The sequence below is a fragment of the Danaus plexippus genome, chromosome 20 (assembly GCF_018135715.1).
Source record: "Danaus plexippus chromosome 20, MEX_DaPlex, whole genome shotgun sequence".
NCBI classification, from domain to species: domain Eukaryota; kingdom Metazoa; phylum Arthropoda; class Insecta; order Lepidoptera; family Nymphalidae; genus Danaus; species Danaus plexippus.
In genome coordinates this window covers 747,793-775,770 of record NC_083550.1, presented here as the reverse complement: position 1 = coordinate 775,770, position 27,978 = coordinate 747,793, and the positions used below count along the sequence as shown (strand labels likewise).

At 35.3% G+C, this 27,978-nt stretch overlaps 1 protein-coding gene across 5 annotated transcripts; it reads left to right on the top strand.

Moving 5' to 3' along the window:
- Positions 1 to 533: 533 nt before the first annotated feature.
- Positions 534 to 26,378, top strand: LOC116773944 (ensconsin). 5 transcript variants are annotated; one of them, XM_061523938.1, is made up of 18 exons: positions 534 to 848; positions 7,290 to 7,465; positions 11,596 to 11,798; positions 12,028 to 12,066; positions 15,264 to 15,358; positions 16,540 to 16,710; positions 17,857 to 17,973; positions 18,558 to 18,683; positions 19,057 to 19,136; positions 19,530 to 19,610; positions 19,803 to 19,880; positions 20,141 to 20,345; positions 21,371 to 21,485; positions 21,851 to 21,989; positions 22,339 to 22,548; positions 22,901 to 23,581; positions 23,754 to 23,828; positions 24,074 to 26,378. In XM_061523938.1, the coding sequence occupies exons 1-18, from the start codon at positions 803 to 805 to the stop codon at positions 24,266 to 24,268; spliced, it is 2,832 nt and encodes a 943-aa protein (XP_061379922.1). In that variant the 5' UTR covers positions 534 to 802; the 3' UTR covers positions 24,269 to 26,378. The 5 variants fall into 5 exon arrangements, with proteins under 5 accessions (XP_061379922.1, XP_061379921.1, XP_061379923.1 ...); XM_061523937.1 differs by having other exon boundaries at positions 17,857 to 17,997; XM_061523940.1 differs by having other exon boundaries at positions 536 to 848; positions 16,540 to 16,623; positions 17,857 to 17,997.
- The last annotated feature ends 1,600 nt before the right edge of the window (positions 26,379 to 27,978 follow it).

Below are 27,978 nucleotides of genomic sequence, written 5' to 3'. Positions count from 1 at the left end.
AATCCGGCCCTGTGTCTGACATAACTTAATCACCAATTCCAGAAATAATCGATCACCCAAAAATAAAAGAATTAAGTTTTTCTGTTTTTTAAATTAGGCACTCAATTTGTTAACGTGAGTTTTGTATAACAATAATAAATTATATACAAAATATTTATTTAAATTGCCATCTGTGTTTCTTTTGAAGAAACAAGAACAACATAATTAAGAAGTTACGTTAGATTCGAAATGTCATATAGATGGCAGTGTTGCTTTTAACATAAACATAACTGATATATAAAAAAACAATAATAAAAAAGAAAAGTCCATTCTAAATGAGAAAAATTAACTGAAATGTTGAAAAATATATGTTCTATTAATTTTTAAAACTGTCAACTGTTTGCTGCAAATGTCAGTTCTCTAACCTTATGTCATGGATACAGACTAAATTGACGCAATTCGTATCATATAGATAAAAACTAAATCGAATGTAATCTTGTCTTGTGCCATAAAAAAAAAGAAATTTTTAGACTAACACAACTACCTTTGTCAGTTGAACAGAGCTAAAGAAGAGACTATTCTTTAATAATGTTTAACTGAAAAACCCATTTTAAATTTTGTTAGACGCCATCTTCAGTTTTATGAATATTCACCAATCATCTATCGCTGTTGGAACTTCGCTGGCAGTGAACGGAACGAACTGTCGCTGTATAGATCGCTTGGAGCGCTCGCTGGCCGTCTGGCTGGAAATAGTGAACGAAGTATGAGTTTTCGAAATATGTTCGAATAAAAAGTGAACAGTGAGTGACTGTCATCGAGCAAGATGGTTGATGACGTGAAAGATATTACGGAAAAAGCTGAAAGTAAAGGTATTATGTGCATTTGAAATCCATACGTGCCGTTTTAATGTGAAATGTGATCGAAATCGTCTAACCCTAAATCGCGTCGTGGCCCCACGTCGTGGGTTTGTGCTCAGCTTTCGAGAATGTCCGCAACTCCGCAGTGGGTTGTGGCTGTCGCAGTCTGATGTTTTGTTTTTCATCTACATTAGGACGTCTTTTGACGTCGTGGTATGTTCTAAATTTAGAGGAACGGCCTCAGGCGGTGAAAAGTGCGTAGGAATGTGCAATAAACTATAGAATCGGACCTCCTGTCATTTTTTCGCCTTACGGTTTCGCCGGATTCTTTGCATATTTACCGTTATTTAATATTGTCGCATTACGTTGATCCGTTCGCGGTATGGTATGCTAATAATGTCGTTGGAAAATGATGTGCACCTTGAGTCATATCTTACATTATCATTCGGTACTCTGACGTAAGTACATAAGTATTTGCATGTATGTGCATATTTTTCGAGTCTACAACACACGTCTTTGCAGTACTGCTCACTTTCTACTTATCTTATCAATCTCTTTATCAACTTATGCGCAAATTGATCTTATAATAACCAAATGAAAAGTGGGAATAGCATAGTTTAGGTATTTACATAAAACACGATGATAATTTTAATTAGTAAATTTCTAAATAATGTACATTATATGTATTGATGTTTGGATTAGATCACTAATTAACGGAATGAGTAAATAGCTGCTTTCTTTTAGGTTATCTGTGTTGACCTTGTCTTGTTATTCTAAGTCAATATATTTTTATCAAAGTTGTAATTTGAGAGATCTATATTGGTAGACTTATTTCGGCTTGTGTCTTCTAAGTAATAGGGAATTCAAATTCAAGATAAACATATTGTCATAGAAATGTGAATTTTTCAACAAATTTAAGTTACCTGTTCTGTTTGTTCATTAATAAGTTTAACTTTCTTAAAACCCAATAAAAGCTGTCACTGAATAAAATATGATATATTTAATGTAAGAAAAATATCTACTCTAAGGCTTAAAAGTTCGTATAAATTTTGAAATGGTATCTGAACAGTTATAACTCTCGTGACATCATCAGTAACTTTTCCATTGATAAGTTTTTACAATTATGTTATTAGCATTTCAAACAAGTTTAATCATAAAAGGTACAATATAACCTTGTCCTACAAGTTTGAATTAAATAGATATGCTAAAATGTTTTGTCTATCGTCTCAATTAAGTGTGTTTATATAAATATTTATATACATATGAACTAATAACTACTAACTTTGTTTCTATAATTAAGTCAATATTACTCACCATATTAATATGACATATAATAATTGTTTTAATTGTAATTGAATTGCGGTAAGGAGATAAATTTGGCTTGTTGAAAGTCTGATCAAAAGGTGTACAATGGTAATTTGCTTTTTAGACTTTGCATGAAATATAATTTTTTCTTATAATATATCTTCATAGTCGCTCGGACAGATAGTTTTATACAGTTATGAATCAGCTAGCATTTACCAGATTAGCAATATAATGTGATTGTAAGCGTGCATTCATTAAAATGTTTATAGACTTAATCTTCGTCCCACAAGAGTTTAAAAAAATATTGGTAAATGTCAATTGGTCAGATTGTTTTGTTTGACTTTGTCTCCAATTATGCAAGGACACATAGTTGTTTGTAGGTACGCCTTATTCATCTAATTAGCTGATTGCAAAACAATTTTCTATTATTATTTGGACGTTATATTAAATAAATATACTGTCTTAGACATATCAGTAATGTCTCTTGATACAAACAATATTTTATAAGCTCATTTAATAATTTAAAATATTTCTATAGTTGTTTATAAACTAATGAAGAACTTATAAAACCCTGTTTAAATTACAAAGACAATACTGACAAGTGTAAATAATGAATGGTTTGAAATTAACTAGCTCTTTGTATGAATTCAAAAAGACAACTACTACAGTAGATTACAGTTTATTTTAGAAAATTGTAATAAATTTCTTAGTTAAATCACTCGCTGCCAAGCTTTGGAAGTAAGTTTCTAGAAATTGATGCATTTGCCATATTATATTGTTGGTGAAAAAGCCAGTCATTGGTTTGTCACAGTGCAATGACTTACTAATAAATTTGCTAAGTAATTTACTGCGAAAATGTGTCTAGAAAATGAATGACCTTGCAATGTCTCCAGTCAATAAACTGTGAACATACAAAAGAGAGCCTGCAAGTTATTTTAATAGAAATCATTTGTTAACATCCTTGTGAGGTGCCAAATATTTTGTCAATTATTACACAGAATTTTATGTGGGTTTCACCTGTGGGCAGATTAATATACAGAAATCTATATGGACTGGCAAATATTGGCTGTTTAATATTTATTAAAAACCCACCTGTTTTATGAATCTTACAAGAACTGAGGTTTAAAGGTACTTTTCAAATAGTTTTTTATTTAGAATGTAACTAGAATTTTGTTTATTAAAAAAAATAAGTTAAATGTCATGTTAAATATCATATCGATTATTAATCTTCAAGTGCAACCGTATTGCCTAACAGTGATGCTGCAAACACCGGTTTTTAAAATTACAAAATTAATTTTAGAGAGCAAAACAAAAAGATAAAATCTAAATTAATCGATACTTTCCAATGTTACTGTGCAAGATTAATTCTTTATACATTTTATAAACATGAAAAAAAAAATCGTACGATGAAATACACGCGTGCCGGTTATGACCGCGTTCACGTCACTAAAGTAATTACGTTTTTTTTAATTATTAGCCGCACACCTCTCGTTGGAAGGTATACATTAGTTTTATACACACCTTTCTTTATAACGACTACTTCATGTATAAAGTTAGCCTTTGATAGTAATTGTGATTTATATTAATTATCATTTCGTACTCTTAATTACACCGAGTGTGTAAATAGGCACGTACCTACTTGAAATGAATTATTCTTATAACATGGGTTATATTAACAAATGAGTTTATATATGTTTATTATATAAATAATTTGTTAATATATATGAGACGTCTTCATTTATGTTTTATATGAATACATGAAATGGCTGCAATATTTTTGATTTCAAAACCGTTATATGTTAAAATTTTGAACGTAGTGTATGTTTGAATTGATTTTAGTCCGGGCCATGGCGATTTCCGTTCCCAATGACGTAAACAATGAAGTGGTGGTTTTATTGCCGAATTAAAATACCTTTGTAAAGACGTTTCGAGCCTATCTGAAATAGATGAACGATCTATGTACTGGTCAAAGATTAGAATTCATGATTTAAATGTAAATTACACGAAGATTGGTTTATATATAATTATTATAATATTATAGCACGCTGACGCAATAGTTATATTAATGATATGCCTTAGTTAAAATCAAATTGAAATTTATCTAAAGTAAAATAAGTCTCAAGTAAAAGTCATAAAGACCAAAAGTACGCTTGTTTGGATGAAAGTGGAATATTGGATCTTTTCGAAATGAACTTTTTATTGCCTCTTATGGAATTCCTTCTAAAGTAATTGGGTTATCGGCCTGACGGCAATGCAGTATTTGGTGCAACTGGCATTTAACCTTATCTAGAGAATTTCGTCTTGTTAACAGACAGCTGTTAGATTGGACGTTAATAATCATTATGAGGTTGTTGCTGCCAATTTAAATGTAATAAAAATAATATGAAAGTTCGTGATAGGATTATTAAGGAAGGCTTTAGTGATGTATCGTGATAAGTGAAATTTTTAATCACCATGTACAAATTTATCACAACGTGTATTTATTTCAATATAGTGTTTACCTTTGGAGAGATCAGTCGCAAGATAGTCGATTATCGATTTATTTAACGGACTGCGGTATAGGGTCAGTACATTTTGACAAAGTGTATAACGTAAATTTGTTTTGTCTGCGAGTTTCACTTGGGTCAAAAACCTAAATATGTAAGGCTATTATATTTTAACCTTGTTGATAGTTCACACAGGCTAGCAAGGGTACATAAAAGGATTAAATGTAAAATCTATTTAACCTTGTTGATAATATTTTTAATTCGTTTGAGGCGGTTGAATTTTTTTTATTACCTCCATATAAAATTTCTTACTTAGTGCTCCCGAAACATTTCAGCTCTCAAATTACAGTTGACTATTTCTTCGTGGCAGAGCGGAGGTAGTTTTTATCATGACCCACTCTTAAGTTTGGCAAAAACTGTTATGATATGGTAAAAAGTCGATCGAAACGTGTGCTGGTGGAACTAAATTACAGTAGCTATAAAATAAAACGAATTTACAACAGAAAAAATAAATTTGGTATTCAGAATAAATTAATGTACACTAAGAATATTACGTCTAAATAATTAGTAATTTGTGTCATGGAAATAAAACCTACGCTGGAGAGGATTTCGTTGCTAACATTGCTGAGATGTGGTGATGTAGGCGTCATTATAAATATTTACCATAAAATTGCAAACGAGATTGCACCAAACTAACTTCAAACAATGATAAGGATTGAGGACATCTTGTGATATGCAAAATAAAATTACTCTCAATAGTGTTAGTATTTTTTTTTCGAAAAGATTATTAATTTCAAGGGAAATTAAGCAGTTACTAACGGTGTTCTTTATATAAATATAAAATTGGTTTGGTAGAAATTCAAAATAGTAATAATAATGAGATAAAACTCTTAAAGGACATATGGCAGAAAAAAAAATGATTAAGGAGTTCAAGAAAGTTGTTCAAAATCGTAGAAATATATAATTCAGAGCTTTTTATGGAAATTACCTGAAAAGGTATATTAAAAACGGTGAAAGTGTAAACGGATGAAATATTCATAATTACAATTACAATAACTAAAGTATAAGTTGACAATTTGTCAAAGAGTTTTGTTCTAAAATAAAAATAAGTTTAATACTAAATATCACAGACATCGACAATCTTTACAAAATTGTAGTAAGATGTGAAACAACTTAAAATTTAAAAAATTCTTAGTTTGTTAGTATAAAACGGTTTTTTTTAGTTTTTTCTCGAACATGTTTGATTATATACTTTGGATTGGTATTTAAAAATAATATACCAGTTATATTTAATATGAGTTGTTTGTTTCGATCAATAATCTATTTTATAACATTCCTCGTCTATGAATACTCATTGTTTACTGAATGTTTAATCAATAGCCGTTCTTGAATTCACCCAGTGCGTATCGGAATTCCTTGATTCATTCTCTTGATCGGCTATAAACCTCTTTACAATGGTTAGGCTGAATAGGTTTGTGCTATAGACTTTACCGTTGTCGGACAATATAACATCGGATTATTATAAAACTTACTGTCTACCTACTTTTATAAGTTTGACGTGTATAGTATAAAATATAAATTAGGTATCAGCTTAATTTTTTCTAAGACCGACATTACATATTTATTATTTAGAAATCATCATTTGTGTGCACATTTGTTGAAATGACTCTTTATTATAACATATAACTTAGCATCTAGCACTTGTCACGTTTCAACATACTAATGATGTCAAAGAAAACATATTAGAATGCTGGATATATTGAGATGGATGTAGGTGGACCTTATAAACTGACCTTTATTTATATAAGGCCCCCTGTGGGTGTATGTACGTGTTTAGTAAAAATTAGGCCGAGTCGACACTGTCGCCTGTCAACAGGCCCGGTTTAAACATTTCCATCTTGGTAAACTGTTATTTAAAACTGATTCATCCTATAACTGTTTATAAAAGTACATAAAAATAAATACATTCGTAAGTATTGCTGCAACACAAAACGTTATTGTTACCTATAGATTGTCTATTGTTTTTCACGGTTTATTAAAACGCGTCCGCCCCCCAAAAAAAAATTCGTCCGCAACACTTTCACTCACATGATGCGCCACAATAAACGTCGGATGTTTCACGCCTTGTAAAATCTGTTCTGAAAAATGAAGCGAATCAAATGTCGTAATGTCGTCTTCAAATTTGAAGAATGAGAGAAAGGTGAATATTTCTCAAACGCTCCGGTTTATTTCACTTCGTCTGATGTTTTTATAACGAAACGCGAAAGTTTGTCCGTCTGTTGGCGCCATTACTATAGAAAAGTTTCGAAGTCATTTGAAAGTATTGTTGTAGTAAAATGATATAGTTTAATCATGCTGGCATTTGATTTAATACGCTCAGTACCACATTCCTACATAAATTGTCTAATGTATCAGATATTTGTATTACAATTCACAAGACTGTTGGTATTTATTAGGTTTTCATACAACATAGTTCTTATAAATATATTCCTGTGAGCTACATAGAAAATCTTCCTAATTTTACTAATATCAAAATTACTCATTAAATTATATTATCAGGGGTCCTTTTCTATCTCCTTGTAAATTGTTCGACCAAATAATATGATAAACATTTGTTTCCATACTGTAGACTGTTCTCACATTAAAACATTTGTATACACAGAGGCCTTAGATCGTGCGAGGTTGGCCCGTGAGCGGCGAGAGGCCGAACAACGGAAACGCCTCGACGAGCTGAGAGCTCATGCTGCGGCAGCCCAGGCTCAGAGGGAGAAGAGGGATGAGGATCGGAGGCGGAGGATGGCCGAGGCTCGCTCCAAGGACGAGGATAGGAGGACCCAGGTACATATCCACAGATAAATCAAATAATACCATTCTTCTTTTCATACGAAATGCGTGGGTTGGTGAAAGAATATGTAAAGCCAAGAAAATATTTAACATTGTTCACTGTGTTTATTTAAGGAATTATTCAATTTAAATTTAACTTTAATAACATTGCAAGTTTTTCAATTGTATTAGTTTGGTTTCATAAATAATTCCATTTTGAGATACGTAAAGGTAAGGAATGACTCGCTAGATAAAGGTACATTGATAACGTGATAATAATATCTCCACTGATAATAGGAGTTGTCAATAAACTAGTATTATTGATATATATTTTATTCTACCGTCATGGATTTAAGATCATCTCTGACGAGCACAGCATCTCGCTTAATTATATATTTACTTGAATGAAAATTTAACTACCTCATAAATACAGAATAACTTAGAAAATGTTTTAATTATAAATGATGTGAAAATTATTTTAGCGGGTCGTATGGAAGCGCCTTTAAATTATTTTATATTATAAGTCATCTTAAGTTATCTACAGATGAAAATGGAAATGATGTCATTGTTAAAGTATCTGTGAGCATGAGATATAAGAGGTTTGCGTAGAATATTAGCATCACAAATAACACGGTCACAAAGGAAACTGTCTTGATGGGATCTCACACACTCGTATATAAAGATTATGTATAGCTTACATAATGAAAAGGATCAAAGTTCAACATGTTTACCGCACGTTTCACAAAGTATACGGAGCGTCAACAGTTAATTAATGTGGGCTGTTGATTGAGAAACGGCAAACTCTTTGTACGTAGTGTGACGACGCAAACTTGTGTTAAGCATTCAGATTGTTATGAATGGAACTCTCTAGACGTAGTGGAACAAATATATATACTTAAAGCGGAAACAAAATGTTAATGTTTTTGACTTATTGAACTTTATAAAACTTAAAAAAAAATAGTATCAATATGCAATATGTAGAATAAATAATATTTTTGTATATGATTTCACGACGTTGGGGTAATAAAATACTGATAATGTTTTACATTTTCACTTTGTAATTCAAATGTTTAAAATATTGATTAAATATTACACTGAGGTATAAACATTCTTACCTGTCTAATAACACGTCTACTTTGGACAAAATGAGTATCTGCTCGATTCATACTTAATGTATTAAGTCTATGCATTTATTACAGTAAAAAATATATTTAATATTATAAAATATATATATATACTATTTCGAAGACTCCCTGAAGCGTTTCTATTGATGAAATCACTGAACTGCGTCTTAACTCACATACATATATTATTTTTTCCAATTTTCAAATCAATATTTAATAAAAGTTTGGTCGCTATGAGCACAGCTGGAGTGTCTTCTAATGTGTTTAATCTCTGATAACCAATACATGATATGTTTTGCATGTTATCAATACTCCGATAATTATAATAGCTTTCCACTTTTCAACAGATTAAGGAACCGTTGAGTACATTTATTATAATGTAATAATACTGACAGCGTAATACAGTATGAAGCGGTTTTTTAAAGAGGTGATTGTTTGTATGTAGGCGGTAATCTAAGAAATTAGACGAATAATTTAATATAACCCTTTACCAATGGTCGGAGTACCGTTCTGAGATGGAGGTACGCTTCAATAAACACGTAAGTTTGTTTGTTTGTTACACCTTAGATTGTAAATACAGTAATTTGAATGATAGTCTGCAATAAGTGCAAATCTTTTACTTGTCCACTTGCTAATTATTCGGTTCACATTATTGTATGACGGCGTCCTTGTACGGTGATGTCATACCGCCGTCATTATTATGTATGTACGGTGGTAATTTAAATACTAAATATGGTCAACAAATTTGCTATATTTTGGAGTGCAAATACAAATTCGCGGATTTAACGCGGACCGGCGAAATAATTTTGTTGAAAATTTTTCAAAAGTTGGCTGCTCTCCAGTTTTCGGTTGTATTTCATGAATCAATCAAGTTTTAAACTCCAACATAAGTTAACTCGCGAATAAATTGAATTTGGTTTATTTACTGGCAGCTTAAAAAAATATACTTAACAAGGAAATTAAATTCATAACTCTCCTTAAGTAGTTGTTGTATGTCATATGCGTATTGTATGTAGTACCTTGATGTATGATAAGGATCGCTCCGTATGACCAATAACCAAGTCAATAAAACGACGCGTGACCCGGTCATGTCTTATATAACTCGCAATTATTAGTTCGCTTAAAGGAACTCTCTACACACGCGCACACACACACACACAAGCACGCACGCACACACACACACAGCCGACGTCTAGATATTTATTCCAGCGTTTTGATCTAATTTAGGATATATCTTAACTATCGTAGCAATGTCTGGCGAACATTCCTGCAGAACTAGTGTTCGTTTTCTGCTATTTGCGTTCATGTACCTAATATTTAACCCTTTTTGTTTCGTCGCCGCTTTAAATGATTTTGTATCAGTATTTGTTTTATAAAATGCTCTAGTTTAGAGGTCAATGAACTCTGTCTATATTTAGAAGTGAGAATTTCACGCTTGTTGCCGTCCTTAAAGATTGTTCTCCTTTTAGGATTCCGAAGAATAAGAGCGAAAGTACAGTACAATAATTTTTGAATCAGATAGTTTATATCGAGTGATAGTTTTGGACCGGGTATGTCCATCAATAGCTGCGATCAAAGCTAGGCGCGAGATTCCATCGTGCGCTAAACATTGTGAACTTGAATGGGTTCGCTGTAAACTTGCTAAGCACTTTTTCTCTGAAAACTGAAGTATTTTAATCGTCACGATAGTCGCGTTGCTCACAACGTAGTTCAAAATATGTATATAAATATAACTCATGATGGAGTCAGGACGAAAATAACGAGGCGACTTCCTTCGAGGACGGCGGCTGGTCACTCTGGAGTGGTGACTATGAAAGAATTAAAGTTGGTGTTAAACAGGTTCTCAATCTGAAGATTTAGGTACATTCATATCGTATCCCATCTATATATGAATGTTAAATAATGTGAAAAATATTTACAGTTCTTTTGGTCGTCTGGCTATTTATTTGTGCAGCCTATTATCTAGATTTGAGTTCAGTAATTTATAGCCTTTGTAGAGTTAATTATTCAAATGGCATGCGAGGCGATGTCGCGTTTACGTTTCGTTGCGTTTGTGGAGAATAGTAATTTTTTAAATTAACCAGTCCATAAGCAAAATCGACCTCTAATTAGTGCACAGATAATAGATATACTAATGAAGCGATTATGAATATAAAAGGAATTAATTTTTTTTTCTATTTGTTATATATATTTAACCGACATAAAGTCTATCATAGTGAGTTTTCGTTTAAATAATATCAACTATAAATCTATATATAGTTTGTTTATGTAACATACAAATACATTTGTATATAGGTATGTAAGGGCTTTAATAAAAAATGTATTACGTTTAAAAATACATAATATCGTTGTCTACACTGTATGGCACGGCGACCTGAGACGAGACCACACAAGACAAGCTATGAAACAGGAATCTGTACGTTAATGTTCAACATATGTTCATCCCCTGGACGTTTGTGATCTCCTGCCGATGAATTTGGTTTTGTACCTCGTTTTACTATAGATTTAAAACTATATAACACTCATACTTATAAAAATAGAAGTTTTGTTTAATATGTGATGCCTTAGACATATGTACTTTCGGTCTCATTGGGGTTCAAATTGTTTTAACCGGAATCATGGTATATATTGAGATAATAAGGGATTTATTTTTATCATTGTGTTATAATTTGTATAGTGTTTTTTTTTCTGAAGCAGAGGTATTTGCTCTATAAATATCGCGAGTCGCTTGTGTTTCGAGCTTCGACCCCGTCCCGTAAAAGCTTGTAATTAATTTTAGGCCGTTAAGTGATCGTGTTGATCGCGGAAACTTTTATATAGTGATGTTCTTACTTCCTCCATCTATTTTCTGTAACATTATTTTTGTCTCTATGTATTTTAAACGAGATTTATGTTCATATAATATTTTGTTGTATTTTAATATATTTACATTTTGAATGGAAAAAAATTTTTTTCTATTGAATGTTATAGTTTTGGTGGGTGTTTTATGTTTGTTATTTGTAACATATTAATCGATCCTAGGTTGAGGAGCGTAAGCGCGCTATATGGGAGGCGTCTGTGTCCAGGCGTGAGGCTCTCCTCCAGCGAGAGCGTGATCGTTCTGAGCGCTTGGAGCGTGCCCGGGCCGCACGCTCGTCTCCGCGGCCGGCCTTCGCCTTCGGGTCCTCCACACCCAGGCTCCTAGAGCCTGTCGACTCTGCCGGCTTCTTCTGGGCAGCGCGCAGGTGAATATCTCTATAAATACTCATTGAGTTACGCCCATCAGCATCTGCTTTAGGTGAAAGAATCCGTCTCATATGTGAATCTGATGTCATATTGAGATATTTCTCATCGACCTACTAGTTTGATATGTCGCTGTCGGTGTCGGTCTTAACAATAAGTCAATAACAGTTTATTTTTTTTATTTTTTTGTCATCGCTACACTTATTAATTTATATTTTTTTTCGTCTCCAGTACCAACCCCATAGATCAGATGAACTTTTTTGAATCTCTGTAAGCAGTTTCATTATTTTTTTTTTAATATTTGTTTGTCGTTGTTTTTATACTATACTTTATCGACTAATATTTTTCTAACGTATCTTGTACACCAACTGACATACATTGTATCTTGTATTAACATGTTGTTGTATTTAGCATGTAAATAACGCATGTACACGGTCCTCTATACAGATATTAATCGCTTGATGTTATAGCAACGTTGTTTGAGTATTTAATTAAATTGTAAATATAATAAGTACGTTTTATATGTGGGCGGGGTTCCTTTTCGGTTTAAAATTATTTTTTGTTATTTATACTTATTTTAATATCGCAAATAAAAGATATTAGTAGGTAATATTGAAAAGTTTAGCAAAATATTCTGTGCAATAACTGTTTTCTCCCAAACATAATGAAAGTTGTGTTAATCTGCTCGATTCATTATAATTCCGAACTGAAACCGTGATTTGGCATGTCAATTATAACTCTTATTTATAATACAAATAAGAGTTAATTTTAATTGTCTCTAAGTGTAAGTTTATGCAAATTTGAGTTTGCATTTCTCTCTATCCGGACATCGTGTTAGTCATACATTATATATGTTGTGTCCATACAAACAGTGCTACTATTAATTACCGTTACTAACTATAATATTTTAGGTAATTTTATTTCAATAATCAATTGTATGGGATCGATCAAACCTTGAAAAATGTATCAACTATCAACGTATTACGTAATAATTAATTATTTTGTGTGAATAAAAACAAACACACGGAACAATCAAAGTAATGAGTTATTAAAAATTTAAATATATATTAACTCTGATAATTTACCTTACCATCCGTTTGTAACGTCAAACTGAACGCAGATAGTTTGCAGTATCTCACTTCTTCAAATTTAAAATTCACTGTTTTTGAACTGACTATTAAAAATGACCCATTGTATTGAAACTTTACTCAAGGTTAAATGATTTTTTTTTTATTATTAGTATATACATATATGAGTAAATTTTTGTTGTAAATTTTCCACTAAGCGGGCGTATCGGTGGATATTGGATATTAATCTTATCATATTCTAGAACACGCAATTAACATTATATGAAACCAATATTTGCAATAATAAATTATTGTGTTATATAGATAATACGTAGGTTTGTCTGTTTGTTAAATCATTTCTCCCAACTTTAATAAAATAATATGGTATGGAATTCATGACGTGTATGTATAATCTGTATATATAGAACTGTGTGGGCGGCGTGTCTGTGTGTCTGTGTGTCGGTAATGCAACGTAATGTACAAAACGACACCATTGTATACAAGAACAATAGCATTAATCGGATGCAGCAGATTTAGCAATATTTTGCGACATCAAAATTAAACGGAGGGGCTTGCTTAATATATATATAGGGTTTTCCATTAAGGGCGCTTGATCTTTGAAATGCAAAAAAAAATACATGTAGGAAAGATATTTGCGAAATTTTTTTTTTATTTGGAAGGTCTATCGACCCCATTATGTATGGAATATGACATCATTCAAATGACCGCCACGGCTTCGGTTGGTGGCGCGCACACGAAAGGTCCAATTTTCGATGACTCTGGCGCACAAATCGGGCTGTATTTGATCGATGGCGTGGCGTATGTTGACTTTGAGGGCATCGGTGGTTTGCGGCTTGTTGGCATAGACCTGCGACTTAAGAAAACCCCACAAGAAAAAGTCCAGCGGGGTCAAATCGCACGATCTCGGTGGCCAGTTCACGTCGCCTCCGCGCGAGATGACCATGTCCAGAAATTGCTCGTGCAGAACTTCCATCGTAGCGTGTGCTGTGTGGCACGTAGCGCCGTCCTGTTGAAACCACATGTTGTCCAGATCCATATTCTCGATTTCAGGCCAAAAGAAGTTGGTTATCATCGACCGGTATCGCTCACCATTGACGGTGACGGCCACACCATTATCGTTTTCGAAAAAATACGGACCAATCACGCCTCCGGCCCAAAATCCGCACCAAACAGTCACTTTCTGCGGGTGCATTGCCACTTGGTGAACCTCGTGTGGATTGGTCTCGTCCCAAATACGGCAATTTTGCTTGTTGACATAGCCATTCATCCAAAAATGCGCCTCGTCGCTGAAGATGATTTTTTTGCCAAAATCAGCGTCAACTTCCAACTGCTCTAATGCCCAGTCAGCGAACACACGGCGCTGTCTATGGTCATTAACCTTGAGCTCTTGGGTCAGCTGGATCTTGTACGGGTGCAGGCTCAAGTCACAACGCAAAATTCGCCAAGTTGTCGTCTGCGAAAGGCCGAGTTCCTGTGCGCGACGCGGAATTGACTGCCGCGGGTTTTCGAGGACACTGTCGCGCACAGCGGCGATATTCTCGGCAGATCTCGCGTTACGTTGACGCACGGGAACCGGCTGATTGTTAACTGACCCGGTTGACTCGAATTTGTCCACCAATCGACGGATAGTCGACTCGGCAGGACGATCATCGCGACCGTAAAACGGGCGAAGTGCGCGGAACGTTGCTCGAACTGAAGACCCATTTTCATAAAAAAAATTTATGATTTGCACGTGCTGCTCGACACTGTAACCTGCCATGGTGGTTTGGGAGGACGGAATGAATATAACACACTGCATTTGACAGCTGTCACTCAAACAACATGGCCGCAATCAGCTGTCAAAGTTCAAGCGTCCCTATTGGAAAACCCCATACATTTATTCCGTACTTTTGTCTTTTCGTATAAAAATTAATTTATATCAATTGATTCTTAAAAAATATTTATATGAGTCATATTGTTGTTTGTCTAGATAAAAAACCTTAAACCAATAAACAGGGACTCGCTCTGTAAGTATAGATATGTTGTCTCTAGTTACTGGGAAGGGATGTACAGACATATATTTGTACAGTTTAACTTAGGTTAATGAATGTTGTTTATATATATATAATAACTTTAGTTATAACGTTGTTTCAGTAGACATTATGTAATGTAATAGAAATAACGAATATGTATTAACTATTTATTGTGACACGTCGCGTGTAGTTTTGATACTAACACCCATGCGAGATGTAACAGTATATTAAAAGTATTATTTAGTACGTGAACGACATATGAATAACTCTGCTTGTGCATTTTGATTGAAACGTTCCAACACGAATGTCATTCTTCAACAACCCTACTCGTATAAATATACTGATGTATTATTTAATATATTTTCAGGGCGGCATCAACGAACAATGTGATGTTTGCATCTGCGCCGCTAACACGTCGTGCGTCCGCTCTTCAGCTTGACACATCCGATACTGACAATAAAGGTACCCCTCCTCCCCCCACTCTTGTTTCTGTCTCTCTCCCTCTCAGTAGTATCCTTGTTTATCTATTTCGCTCTGCGAACACGCTTCGGGCCAAGCTTTTGCTCACGTTTGGTAGAGCAGTATAGATTTTTTCCCATTTTCAGGTGATTAATTAATAATGATATAATTTAAGTTTTGTAACGTTCATTTATATGTATTATTTTCTTTTACGCTGTCAAGGAATAATGTTCTCAAGTTTGTGTAAGTATTTTTATACATACATTATAAATTAAACGTTGTTTTAGTATAAAGATTGACAGAAATGCTTTCAATATGTGTATGGAAAAAAATCTCTTCACCAATGTATATCGGGGCACGAAATAGGGTGTTTTGTTGTGTTGAATTTTTTATCTTCACCTAATCTAGAGGTTACAAAACAAATTAATCAATGAAACTTCAAAATATATAAAAAAATTAACCTAACACTACGTAATGTCTTTTGACATCAAACATTAAATCCATTCATCATCAACAGATTGCTCGCAGATTAATAAATTCAGACTATTTACAGTATGACCGTAAACATGTCGCGATCGTTACGTGGCCGTGCCGTCCCCGGTCCTATCACACAACCTTGCGCACCACATATAGTCATATAACACTATTACTTTTCCATATTAAGTCTTAACAAGGAAATCAGTCCTCTGTTAGATTGTTCATTAGTCTCTAAATCGACACCTCTACTTGTCCTTAGTATATGTTTGTACGAGATTTTAATGACCATACGTCTTATTTTACAAATTATCAAAAATTTTGGCATTTCCTAAAGAATCTTAATATTTTTTCTGTTTTAAAATTGCAATTATATATTATACATTAACAAAATATACATACAAACATACGTTGTAGGCAACGATGACGTCACTGAGCATGATTATGAAGCAATAAAAATCAATAGTATTCAAGATCAGGATCTATGAAGTAAAGCTCGTATATAACTATATAATGATCTTTCTTATAGTACTTTCTGTATGGCGCCAAATAGTTGATATAAAATGGTTAATACACGGACTCCCGTGATGGCACGATAGCTCAGTTATTAAAGCGAGGTTGCGGGTTTGAAGCCTGCTCGTGACGATTAATGTTTGAAAACATAACCCTCCCTGAGAGTTGAGCCTTATTCGGTTGTTATTATATTCCAGACGAGCCGGTGTCCCCTCAGCCGCTGTGGTCGTCCGTGGCCCGTCGAAGGACCGACCTGGTGCCCACCCTCCCCGCCCGTCCAGGTAGAGCATACTCCATGACGCGCCTCGACAGGATCTCCAGCACCCCGGCCTCCCCCGCCTCGCCCGCGGCGAGGCACAGCCGCAGCCGTACGTATACCGGCCGCTGGTTTATGGTTTGACCTCTAACACTCGACCCTCGAACACTGATAGTGATCGACGACAGACCGACGACCTTTGAACCTCGCTTCTCGTACCTTAATCTCCAACAGTCGTCTATATCTGACTATAAACCAAACCGCGCCACTAATTACTATTGTAAGGAGCTTGCAGGGAGTCGCAGGGCTGGTGAGGGTCGCTTCACGCTTTGTGCTGCTTTCATATGAGCCCTGACTGTAGTGTGGATGGAAAAAAATAATTAATACAAACGACAATGACCTTATCGATAGGCAAAGATGAAGTTTCGGTGCTTTTTGTGTGACGCTTTAGTAATTATTCCTAAACCAGTAATTAACGCAAACATTAAAAAGAGGGGATAACTCCTGTGCTAACGAAGCTATGCTCTGTGTACTTGTTGAGCTACATTTAAAATAATCTTCCTGTTGAATGTGCTCCGCCGATAACAGACTATCAAACATTCAAAGAAAATCTCCGGATAAGGTAAATATATGTTTCTTTATACAGGGTGTTACAAATTGACAAATATTAGTATGTATATTATGTTAATTCTGTAACATCCCGTAAACCGCTTTATCTTAACCCGGTTGCGGAACTTCTGTCTCGAGGTAAGTGGAAACTGATTTGGTGACTAAATTATCGGCTACACTAAACTAACTGTAACCCGCTGTATGTACTAAATAAAACGAACACGTTGAAGCGTTGCCTCAGTGATCAGAGTTACTAACATTATATAGAGAGCGTGTGTCGCGCCGGATGTGTGTTTATTGTTCCTTAATGTGGATGAATCTTCTTATAATATATCAGACTAAGTGGTGTACAGCCTACAGGGTATGACTTAACTGAGACTAAATATTTTTCGGATTACAGCGCGTATTTTATTAGTTTAAAAACTACATCCTCACGACGTTTCGGTTACTTTGCAGCCACCGTGATCACGGGCGGATGGGATGTTTTAAAAAAATAATAAAATACGAATTTTAATCCGAAAAATATTAGCATCTTTTCAATGAATCCTCGCGGAAGGCTTAGATCCCATTACGGTATAACCCTCATGATATCAGTGTCGGTCTATTGACGCTAGATGTCGCTGTATATAACCTTGCGCCGTCCGTCCAGAGACCCGGTCCGGGGAGGCGACCCCGTCCCGTCCCGGCAGCTCGCTGTCGTCGGCGGCCCCGGTGCTTCGGCGCGCGTCCTCGGCGCCCCGCAAGCCGCGCCCCGCCTCCATAGCCGGTACGGGTGTTAACACGCCCCGAGGTAAAATATACTCTATCGCATGTTAATAAGGAGCACCTTTGAAGCGGACCTGTATGTTGTTAATTATTATAGCAACTGACATACATGTACACGCTTTCACTGTCACGTTAAAGTAAATTAGACTTTCTGGTCGTTTCATTGGATTTAGTTTTGTTTGGCGCTGTCGTTTTCATTATAGATATGTGTATGTGTGTGTGTGTGTTTGTAGTATTAAGAAGTTTCTTCGTAATCTGTGATCTTTTCATGATTTTGGTGATTAAGTTATGACTGAATCATTTGTTGTTTTAATTCTATACATTTAATTTTATAAATGTGCTTAATGTCTGTAAAATTGTTACAAAACGTAGCGGAACAAAACATACACAAAACAATGTCTTTAACACATTCCTGTATGCACGACTGTCAGATTACAAATTGGCTTTGTATTGTGTTTAAAACGGTACAGCCGTCTAAGTGTACCACATGTTTGATATGGTTTACATTAAAATGTTGATATCAAACCTCACACACTCACACACTAACAATGTCACAATATCCACTACACGAGGTGTATGTCCTAGGTGCGGACACGGGCGCCAACAGTGCGTCCACGACTCCGTCCGTGTCCCGGGACGCCACCGTGGTGTCCCGCCCCGCCGCGCCCCGCAGACCGCGGCCGCTCTCGCTACACGCGCCCGCCAAGAACGGTGATAAACATTCATATATACACACGTTACAACTTACATGACATAGAAATTATCCGCTATTAAGACCCAATAGTCTTATGTATGTTCTGTTTTCATTTTAATAACGTATTGTAGTCTACAAGCGGACGTCGAACGAAGACTGAACTCGTTTCGTGATACTGATATTATAATAATAATGGTAATTTACGTGTTCGTTGTGAAAAGCTCTGTTGACTAAATTGCTTTTCCTTCTATAAAGAGCTTACCTTTTAACGTCAGATGAACGTAACCTGCCCTGTCTAGGTCTCGGTGCTATATTTACCATATAAAGTAATTCATTATGATTGAAATATTAATTTTCATTAATATTGAAACATGTATGTATGTTTGTCAGTTCCATCCACCCCGACGGCTCCGGGTGAGGGCAAGCCGCCGCTGCATAGGAAGCCAAAGCCATCCAAAGAACATGACAAGGTAATCACTGGATAGATATTATGTTAACATTTACATGAGGTTGTAGCGTCCGTTTGTTTATTAAAGAAACGCTTACGAGTAATGGACACACGATGCATAGAACAATATATAATTTGTACAATCTTCGTCTGTCTGTTCGCTCCTGCTTATCTCCTAAACATCTTGCCCTGTGACGGCATATTTGACATAAAAAATAATGAACCGTAAAGTCGAAGTCGGGGGTGTGGCTAGGATATAATCTAGATTATATGACAGTATGCAATAGCTGAAGTTATTTCTTCTGCTAAATTAATAGCCACGTCAGGATTTTCTCCATCTGATATTGTTCCACGGATCATCCGTGTGTCTGTCGTCTGCTATCTAATATGAATATTTATCTATGAATGATTTCAGAATCGCAAGTCTATGTCTATATCTCCGGGGCGAGGCTTGTCTCCGTCCAAGGATTCCGCGGACAAAGATCTTATGACCAAGGTATCGCACATCACTGACTAAGAATTCATTGTCGCTAAACCGGTTGAGGCTCTATACAGACGAGATAAAATAGAGAATAATAAATACTTACCATAGTTACAAAAATGTGCTCACCGAAGCTAGGAGATTGTGTTTAATATATGCTAATGATAGATGTGTCTTGTGTATGTTATGTTAATGTCACCTTAACAGAGCGCGGGCGGAGATAAGAGTGTGGTCAACGCGTTCGAGGTGACGCAGAAGTTGGAAGCGTTGAGGATTGATTCACAGGTATTATAAACATGACTAACTAATCAAAGACATAACATATCCTCGCCAGTCAGCTTTAATGAATCATAACTAGAATTGAAAATTAAAACGTGATTAATAACAATTTTGTATTATTATTAACAAATTTTATTACTAGAGTGATAAGGTTCAGAATGCCATTAACCACCAGCATTAAATTACAAAACAAACCAGTCTGATACAACGTTTATTTTTAATGTTTTCAATTATGATAATATATATTTTATAAATTTAAATTTCAGCAAGCAAGCGAAAACAAAAGCGTAGAAAATAAGCATGTAACGAATAACGAACAAATCATTGAACAGAAAGAGAAGATGGACGTACAGAAGCCAGAGAAGATGACAGAAGATAAAGAGGAGAAGAAGGAAAAGAGGGAGGAGAGAGAAGAGAAGAAAGATAAGAAGGAGCCGTCACAGGAAAAGACCGAGGACAATGAAATGACTGGTGAGATGACATACCTTGTAATGAACTGTATACAGTCTGAAATTGGAGGAATCTCCAGGGACCTAGACAGAATACATTGAGATTAGCACGCAATATAAACACTACTCGTTACTGGGTTCATTATTGTTAAGGTTATGAGTGTTCTAATACATTAAAAAGATAAAAATATGACTAGTTAGTCCACTTGGGAATTTTTCTTAAAGAACATACTGATTGTGTGTCAAAAATTATAATTGGTATTTCTGTAGTTCACAATTTGATTAAAAAACAAGCAGTTGGAGTGTGCGAGTGGGAAATAAATATAAACAAGAGAAACTGTCCGCAGTAAATGAGAAAGACGGCATATTAAGCCGTGTTGTTTGGTAATTTTATCAAGGCAAGGCGTTAAATCTCGAGGGAATTTTTAACTTTTGTGTTAGTTTTCAAATATTATGTGAGGCCAAGTTGAAAGAGGGGGTTTTTATTGGCCTACCAAATAATGGCAGAACTAAGATTTTTTTAAAAAGGTTGTGAGAGAGAACAGAATATGCAGCTCTTGTCTGTCATCTGTTATTTGGCGCTGTTCCGTCTGACGTCAATGAGGATTCACTTTCACCGCTCTAACTAAAACTGCTTTCTTTTTTCATTCAAAAGAAATAGTTAAAATGTGTGAAATACAGTATTAAATCTGTTGGAAGACAGCCGTCTTAGTCGATCGCTGCTAAAGCAAGAAGAAAGTTCCTTGCAAAAAGTTTTTTTTTTAATTTTATGTGCAGAATAAACTTTGGTTTTTTTTTTTCTTTGGAAAAAACCATAATAATAATATTTCTTTGTCAGTTTTATTGAAATTATTGATAACTGATGATGATATCTAAGCTTATCCCATTTACACAAAAAAATATATGTGTATTAAAAATAAATGGATTAAAATTTTGATGGGTAGTTATTCTTAATTTAAAACTTAATAACATACTGTATTGTGAAGCAAGATGTGTACTATATACTTAGTATTATATATATATATATATATATCTCGTCGTCTCCAGCTTCCATGATATCTCGTCGCATCACTACTGAGGAGGAGGCGAAGGCGGCCCTCGCTGAGAGACGTCGGCGCGCCAGGGAGGAACTGGAAAGACAGGCCGAGCTTGAACGACAGAGGTATACGAACAGTTATACTAACCAGCTTTTCTAACTATGTCACGGGAACTCTTATACAGTACAATGGTTCCCAAAGTTCGTTGCGAGAGTTAGATTTTATTAATATAAAGTTACACTCAAATTCATTCAACACTTTTCACTGCACAACCATTTTTGTTTACCCGGGAAGATACCTAGATATCTCGTTCAAAATAGATTAAAGTTGATATATATATAACATCAGTCATTGCTTGTTGACTATTTCCTTGGCGTAGTTTTTGCCAATATTTATTATAAAACCCATTGAAAACTATCAAACGGTAATTATTATTATTATTAGAGACGAATACATTTGATAATTTATATTGATTCATTTTGTATTGTAGATTGCAGCGCGAGGCCGAGGAGGAAGCGGAGAGACAGAGGCAGGAGGAGGAGAGGCAGAGGAGGGAGGAGGAGGAGGCGAGGGAACTGGCCGCGCTGCAGAGAGCTATGGAGGGAGAGAAACTTAGGAAGGCTATAGAGGTGACATACACACACACATACACACAGTGTCTTACGTGTATATGAAACCAGCTGACAGGACACATTGTGATGACAGAAAACAAAAATATCAGGCCTTTTTTTAATTAACATATTGGTTGATTATTTTAAATACTGCTGCAGCATTACAATGACAAAAAAAGAGAGAATAATGACGAATAAGTAATGTAAATGTACTTGGTTCTATATAAACAGCTAACTTTTTAAATACTATGAATAGTGTAATAACTGTCTTCCTGTAGGTCATGAAGCTGTTAAATTACATGTATATAATGCCACTGTATTTTGTTGTTTCTGATAGAAACTATCCTAATAAATCATTGTCTTCCAGGCTCAGCAGCAGTTAGAACGTGAGGAGCAGCAGAGGAGAATAAGAGAGGAGGAGGAGAAAGCCGCTCGGGCGAGGGATGAGGAGGAGAGGAGGAGGGCGGCCGAGGAAGCGGAGAGGAGTCGCCTGGTGGAGGCGGAGAGAGACGAGAGGGAGAGGCTGGCCAGGAAACAGAGAGTGGAAGCCATCATGGCACGGACCAGGCTTAAGAAGGTACGGCGATTAGTGGAGGATATACCATAGGAGGTAGTAGTGTATTGTATTAAAGATTAGTTAGTATGTATGTAATAACATGGAGACTGTGTGGGAGATGCTTTATAAAATGTTTTTATTTATTATTGAATGTAATGATCTATGATGTGATATTGTTTACCTTTAGACGGAATATCTGAATTAATATTAAAGGATTTTGAGTCGGGGTCAGGGGAATGTTTGGAGTTAGTGATGGAAGGTCGTGTAATGTTTATATCGTATCTAGCAATGCTTGACAACTTTCATAATTAATAGAGAAAATTGTTAGTTTGTAAGAGAATTAAACGAATTTAATGTTTAATAAAATTTACAGCAAGCAGAGGAAGACAAGAAGCAACAAGAATTAAAACTGCAACAAAACCAACAGGCTAATGGTGTGTCCAACAACACTAGTGCACAGGAAAAAGTTAACACAAGTGTAACACAAGATAATGTTAATACAAGTGTAGTGAAGGAGAATGTTAACACAAGTGTAACACAGGAGAATGTTAACACAAGTGTAACACGGGAGATTGTTAACACAAGTGTGACGCAGGAGAATGTTAACACAAGTGTGACGCAGGAGAATGTTAACACTGGTGTGACACAGGAGAATGTTAACAAAAGTTTAACACTGGAGAATGTTAACAAAAGTTTGACACAGGAGAATGTTAATACAGGTGTGACACAGGAGAATGTTAACACAAGTGTAATACAAGACAATGTTAACACAAGTATAACACAGGAGAGCGTTAACAAAAGTGTGACGCAAGAAAGTGTAACAAGTGTGAAAGGAAGTCAAGACATGATAGTCGATACCACGCCAGCGATACCAAATGAAAGTGTAACGAGTGCAATTATACCAAATAAAGACGGAAGTGAAAAATCAAGGGATGACGCAGGGAGTGGTAGAATAAATAACACGACAAGCGAAGGAAGTGTCGGAAATGTTGCCAACACTGATAGCAGTAACGGAAACGTGCAGGGCGGGGAGGCACAGAGTCTAGGTAGTCATGTGAGTAGGAAACTCTATATTACATAAGGTTCAATATAGAAAAATTACATCAGTTTTTATGTAACTATTTTAGTTTTTATTTAGTTTGTGTCAAAACTATTTCAAAGCTTCCTAATACATTCAATGTTGATAACTTAATTTTTATTTAATATGTAATTATTGTATGTCTCAGAGCGTGTGTCCGTCCGGTGCTCCGACTAACAACGGGAATGTGGCTGATCTACTCGGCTTGTCCACGCAAATGGAAGTGAGTATATATCTTACGAGCATTTACTTACTAACTAATAATCTATTTTTCAAGATGGCCGACTTTGTTTTGTCCTTTAATATTTTAATAATGTTGTATATGTCTTGTGTACATTAAAACCTCAATGGGACGCGAATAAAAAGGACAATAAAAAAGCTATATATTAATTTGTATAGATTTACAACCCGTCCATAGCGACTAACACTGAACATCACAATACTTGATATTAATTTCCTGCATTGTAGACGGTGGACAAACCGGAGGAGCAAACGCCGGCGAAGACAATCGACAACACGCCGACACTGGACACCAACAACGGGAACACGAACGTCGGCCACGTGTCGGCCAACTTCATACAGTCGGAGCGGATGGCCGACGACTTCACCACGCACAACGGCCACGGTCACAACCATCCGCTCACACTGCAAAATGCGATCTAATGACTGGGAGATACGGTGCAAGTTGGAATGGCTTCTCAAGCATATTGGCTAGGTGAGCTACGACTCGGCTGACGTACGACACACGGACTGACTCTTCCCTTATAGAGCTTAGTATAAGTTCCACGTTCACAGACACACGAAACGTTCGTTCGATATGAATTTGGAACGAATCAAACAATGTTATAAAATATTTCAATGCAATTGATATGAAGTTTCCGCGCGGGGCCTTTATAACGACCCGAGCGTTCGCTATGGTGCTAATGAAATATGATTTCAACGGAAAGTACAAAAAGAAAATGTAATATTTATTCCGGGCTAGGGAGTACGGCCCCAGTCCTAGCCAATATGTACTGAGAATGGTTACAGCGGCGGTGACGTGTCGGGTGTGAGTGAGAGAGAGAGTGTGTGAGTGTGTGTCGTCTCTGTCGCACGCGTCACGTTGGAGCGAGACGGAGGAGTCCTTACTGAGTATGTTATCAGACCGGCACATGTTATAACTATAATAATAATTATTATTAACTAATTGCATTTATATCGCGGATCGACGATTCTTATAAAATTTAAATGCTTTATTGTCTTTTTTTTGCTAATCTTAAGCGATACATAATCACCGCTTGAACTCGTGAGGATATATATTAATATTAAATGGAGAAAAAAATTAAATAAATCACGTAGTTAGGATTATAGAAAGGAGGGGGGAGGGGGGGCGTCCGGTTATAATGAGAAAGTGAATGCATCAATGTTCATATAGGTTGTGTATATTGCGCGCTGTGCTGTACAGTGTTACAATAGTTATTTAAAATAAGTTGTATTTATTGTGATGTTTTTTGTTTATTATCGATAATAATAATTCGGCTATAAACCTTCCCGCGCGTCTTTCCTCGGCTAGCGATGAGTTCGCTTGATGTCCGTCAAGCCCGTGCGGCGGCTCCGCGACGCCGGGAAGCGATTTTGACATTTAAGTGAATAAAGTTACGGTTCGTTTTCAAACAAAAAAAAATTACCAAAAAACGAGCTGAGGAAATGTTACATTTATATTATTAATATTCTTTAATTAATCTATATAACATATAATAGGATGAGCCTCAACACGAAACAGGCATCCGAGGTGTGTCGGAAATATAGACTTCGTAACTTGATCGACATAGAGCATGGTTTCCGGTGAACAGTTAAAAGGTAGTTTTATTATTGTGACAGAATTTCCGTTTTATTTTTGTCCAGTTGAACACTCAGCCGACGTCAGCGGTTCAGGAAGGGAAATATTAAAATTGAATCCATACAACAATGTGCTATTAATTTTTTAGTCAAACTCATTTATTTAATACAGAATTTTCAAATAAACCCCGAGAGCAGAACTGATTATTTCGTTTTGTGTAAAAAACTAACTCCGCCAGACGGACGCGCAGGACACTGTGTAACATAAGTAGTTAGCTTATCGTAATCAATCAAATGTCTTTTATATTCGCGTATAAATCTTTCAAAATATTGTCCAATGTTTGAATAGTCGTCATAGCGTCGTGTCCCGGTACGTCCGCACGTCCTCGGTCCCGGGACTGTATTCCCTTGTATTCCATAGTTACTTTGTACCGACCGAGTAGTTCCTTCAGTCGGCATCGCCCGCTTGCTTTTCGTGCGCCATGTTGTAAATCATGTGACGTAACTCCCGCTTGTGATATCTTTATAATGTTTTGCTAACCATTTTTTATAAACGAATCATGTATATTAATAATAACGAGTCCCTTGACATCCGGAGCTATTATTCCCTAGTTGTTGTATCCTTAACGGTCGACGCCATTTTGATTATTATAATATATATATATATATTTTTGGTACAATATGTACGTGTTTTCTGTTACCTTGTATTTATAATTTTTGAAAATAATGCATATCCAATATTCAATATAGATTTGTAGCTCCAAGATGGCGGCGTGTGTGCGTGTGTGCGTGTGTGCGTTAGATGCTCACACACGCAGCTGTCCCTGTTCGTTATATATAAAGTATGTGTTTATGTATCACAGACATGGCTTCTACGTGCGATCTATTCTTTATTATGTTAGCGATCGATGGATTTATAAGGAGAAAGTTTTAATAAAAAATATTATGAAATTTATCGCGTTATTTTATTTGTGTGGCCCTTGGTGTGTATGTTTGATGTCTAAGATTAGGCCTTAGACCTTAGGCCTTGATATATTTTAAGGTTCTTTAAATCGTCAGATTTGGATATATTGGTAATCATTTGTTGTTTATTATTGAAAATAAATCTTAGTTTATCTTATGTTTTACTCTGTCATAGTCAATTGAAGGTATCTGGTAGTATTTTTCCTTGGTGAGTCCGAGTTATTATTTATTAAATCCTACGGATGGGGGCTTCACCTGCGTATTATAATGATACTGTAACGGTTTGTCGTTGACTCCAAATAAATAAGTCGTCGTGAGAGCTGGACTGATCGCTCCCTCTTCCACTCCCACAATGTCATAGAAGTCTTGGGAAGTCTTGGGAAGTCGATTCCGAAGTACATTATATAAATGTAGATTGTTCGTTCGACGCTTTCAGGTCTCTCTTACTTCAAATATGTCGTAATTGTTGTGACGGAAGCTTCATAGTGGATATGTTCATATAAACTGTTAGCTCCACGAAACAACGGCTTGACTTGTTTCATATATCTTAAAATTTGATATTTTGGAACAAAAAAAGGAGAAAAAAATGTTGAGGAAGAAACTTAGTAACATGTAGTGGGATCTAAAATTTTCGCGAGTATGAATTGAAATCAAAATTATATTTTTCTATTTACTTTTAGCTAAAGATTCCAGTGCAGTTCCATTTCGGTGTTTTGCAGCGACCATCATTACGGGAAGACGAGATGAAAAAAATATTAAATAATATAATAATAATGTCATTATAATATTATCATTTAATTTTGTTACCAACACATAACTGATCATTTGATTTAATATCATGTAACGAGAAAGTATTACTATTACATTCACATCTCCACTTCATTCAGATCCGAAAAATATTAGATTTATTTTAGTATGTAACATGTTTTAAGTATAAATGCTGATTCCACGGACAGAATTTCTGTGTGGATTATTTAATATAATCGGACTACTATTCGTTTCAGAATTAAGTTTAAACATAAGTACCTACATGTTGGAGGAATATTTAATAACAACTTCCCTGTCCAATGAGTCCTACGTTGGTGAGGCACATGTGACTCACAAAATAAAATAACGATAATGAGATTAATTTATTATTATTTTTTTATTTAAAAGTATTTTTTAGGTATATAATTGTTATTTAGCTAAAAAATTTAAAAAATCTGTGGACGTGGGGCCTTGTCAGAATGAGTTGTATGGGGACAGGGAAATTGTTAAAATATAAGACAGATACTTATACAAATTACTACACGATTCAAAATTCCAAAGAATATTGAAGGTATGATACGATACCAACACGTAATAATTGTTGCTTAGTGCCGTCACAAAACAATGTCATATTATTGTTTTGTGAATTTTTGTGTTTTTATTTAAGGTATGTTTTTTATAGAATGTTAATTCGCTTGTTTTGTTTTTTTATTGAATTTTAATAGATGGCGCTGTTAGTACAACTATTCCTTTCGTAGTTATATCTTGGGGTTGAAGTTACTGTATCTTTTTAAGAAACGAATTTTAAGTTCGACTGTGTCAATAAAGAAACAATTAACAAGCAT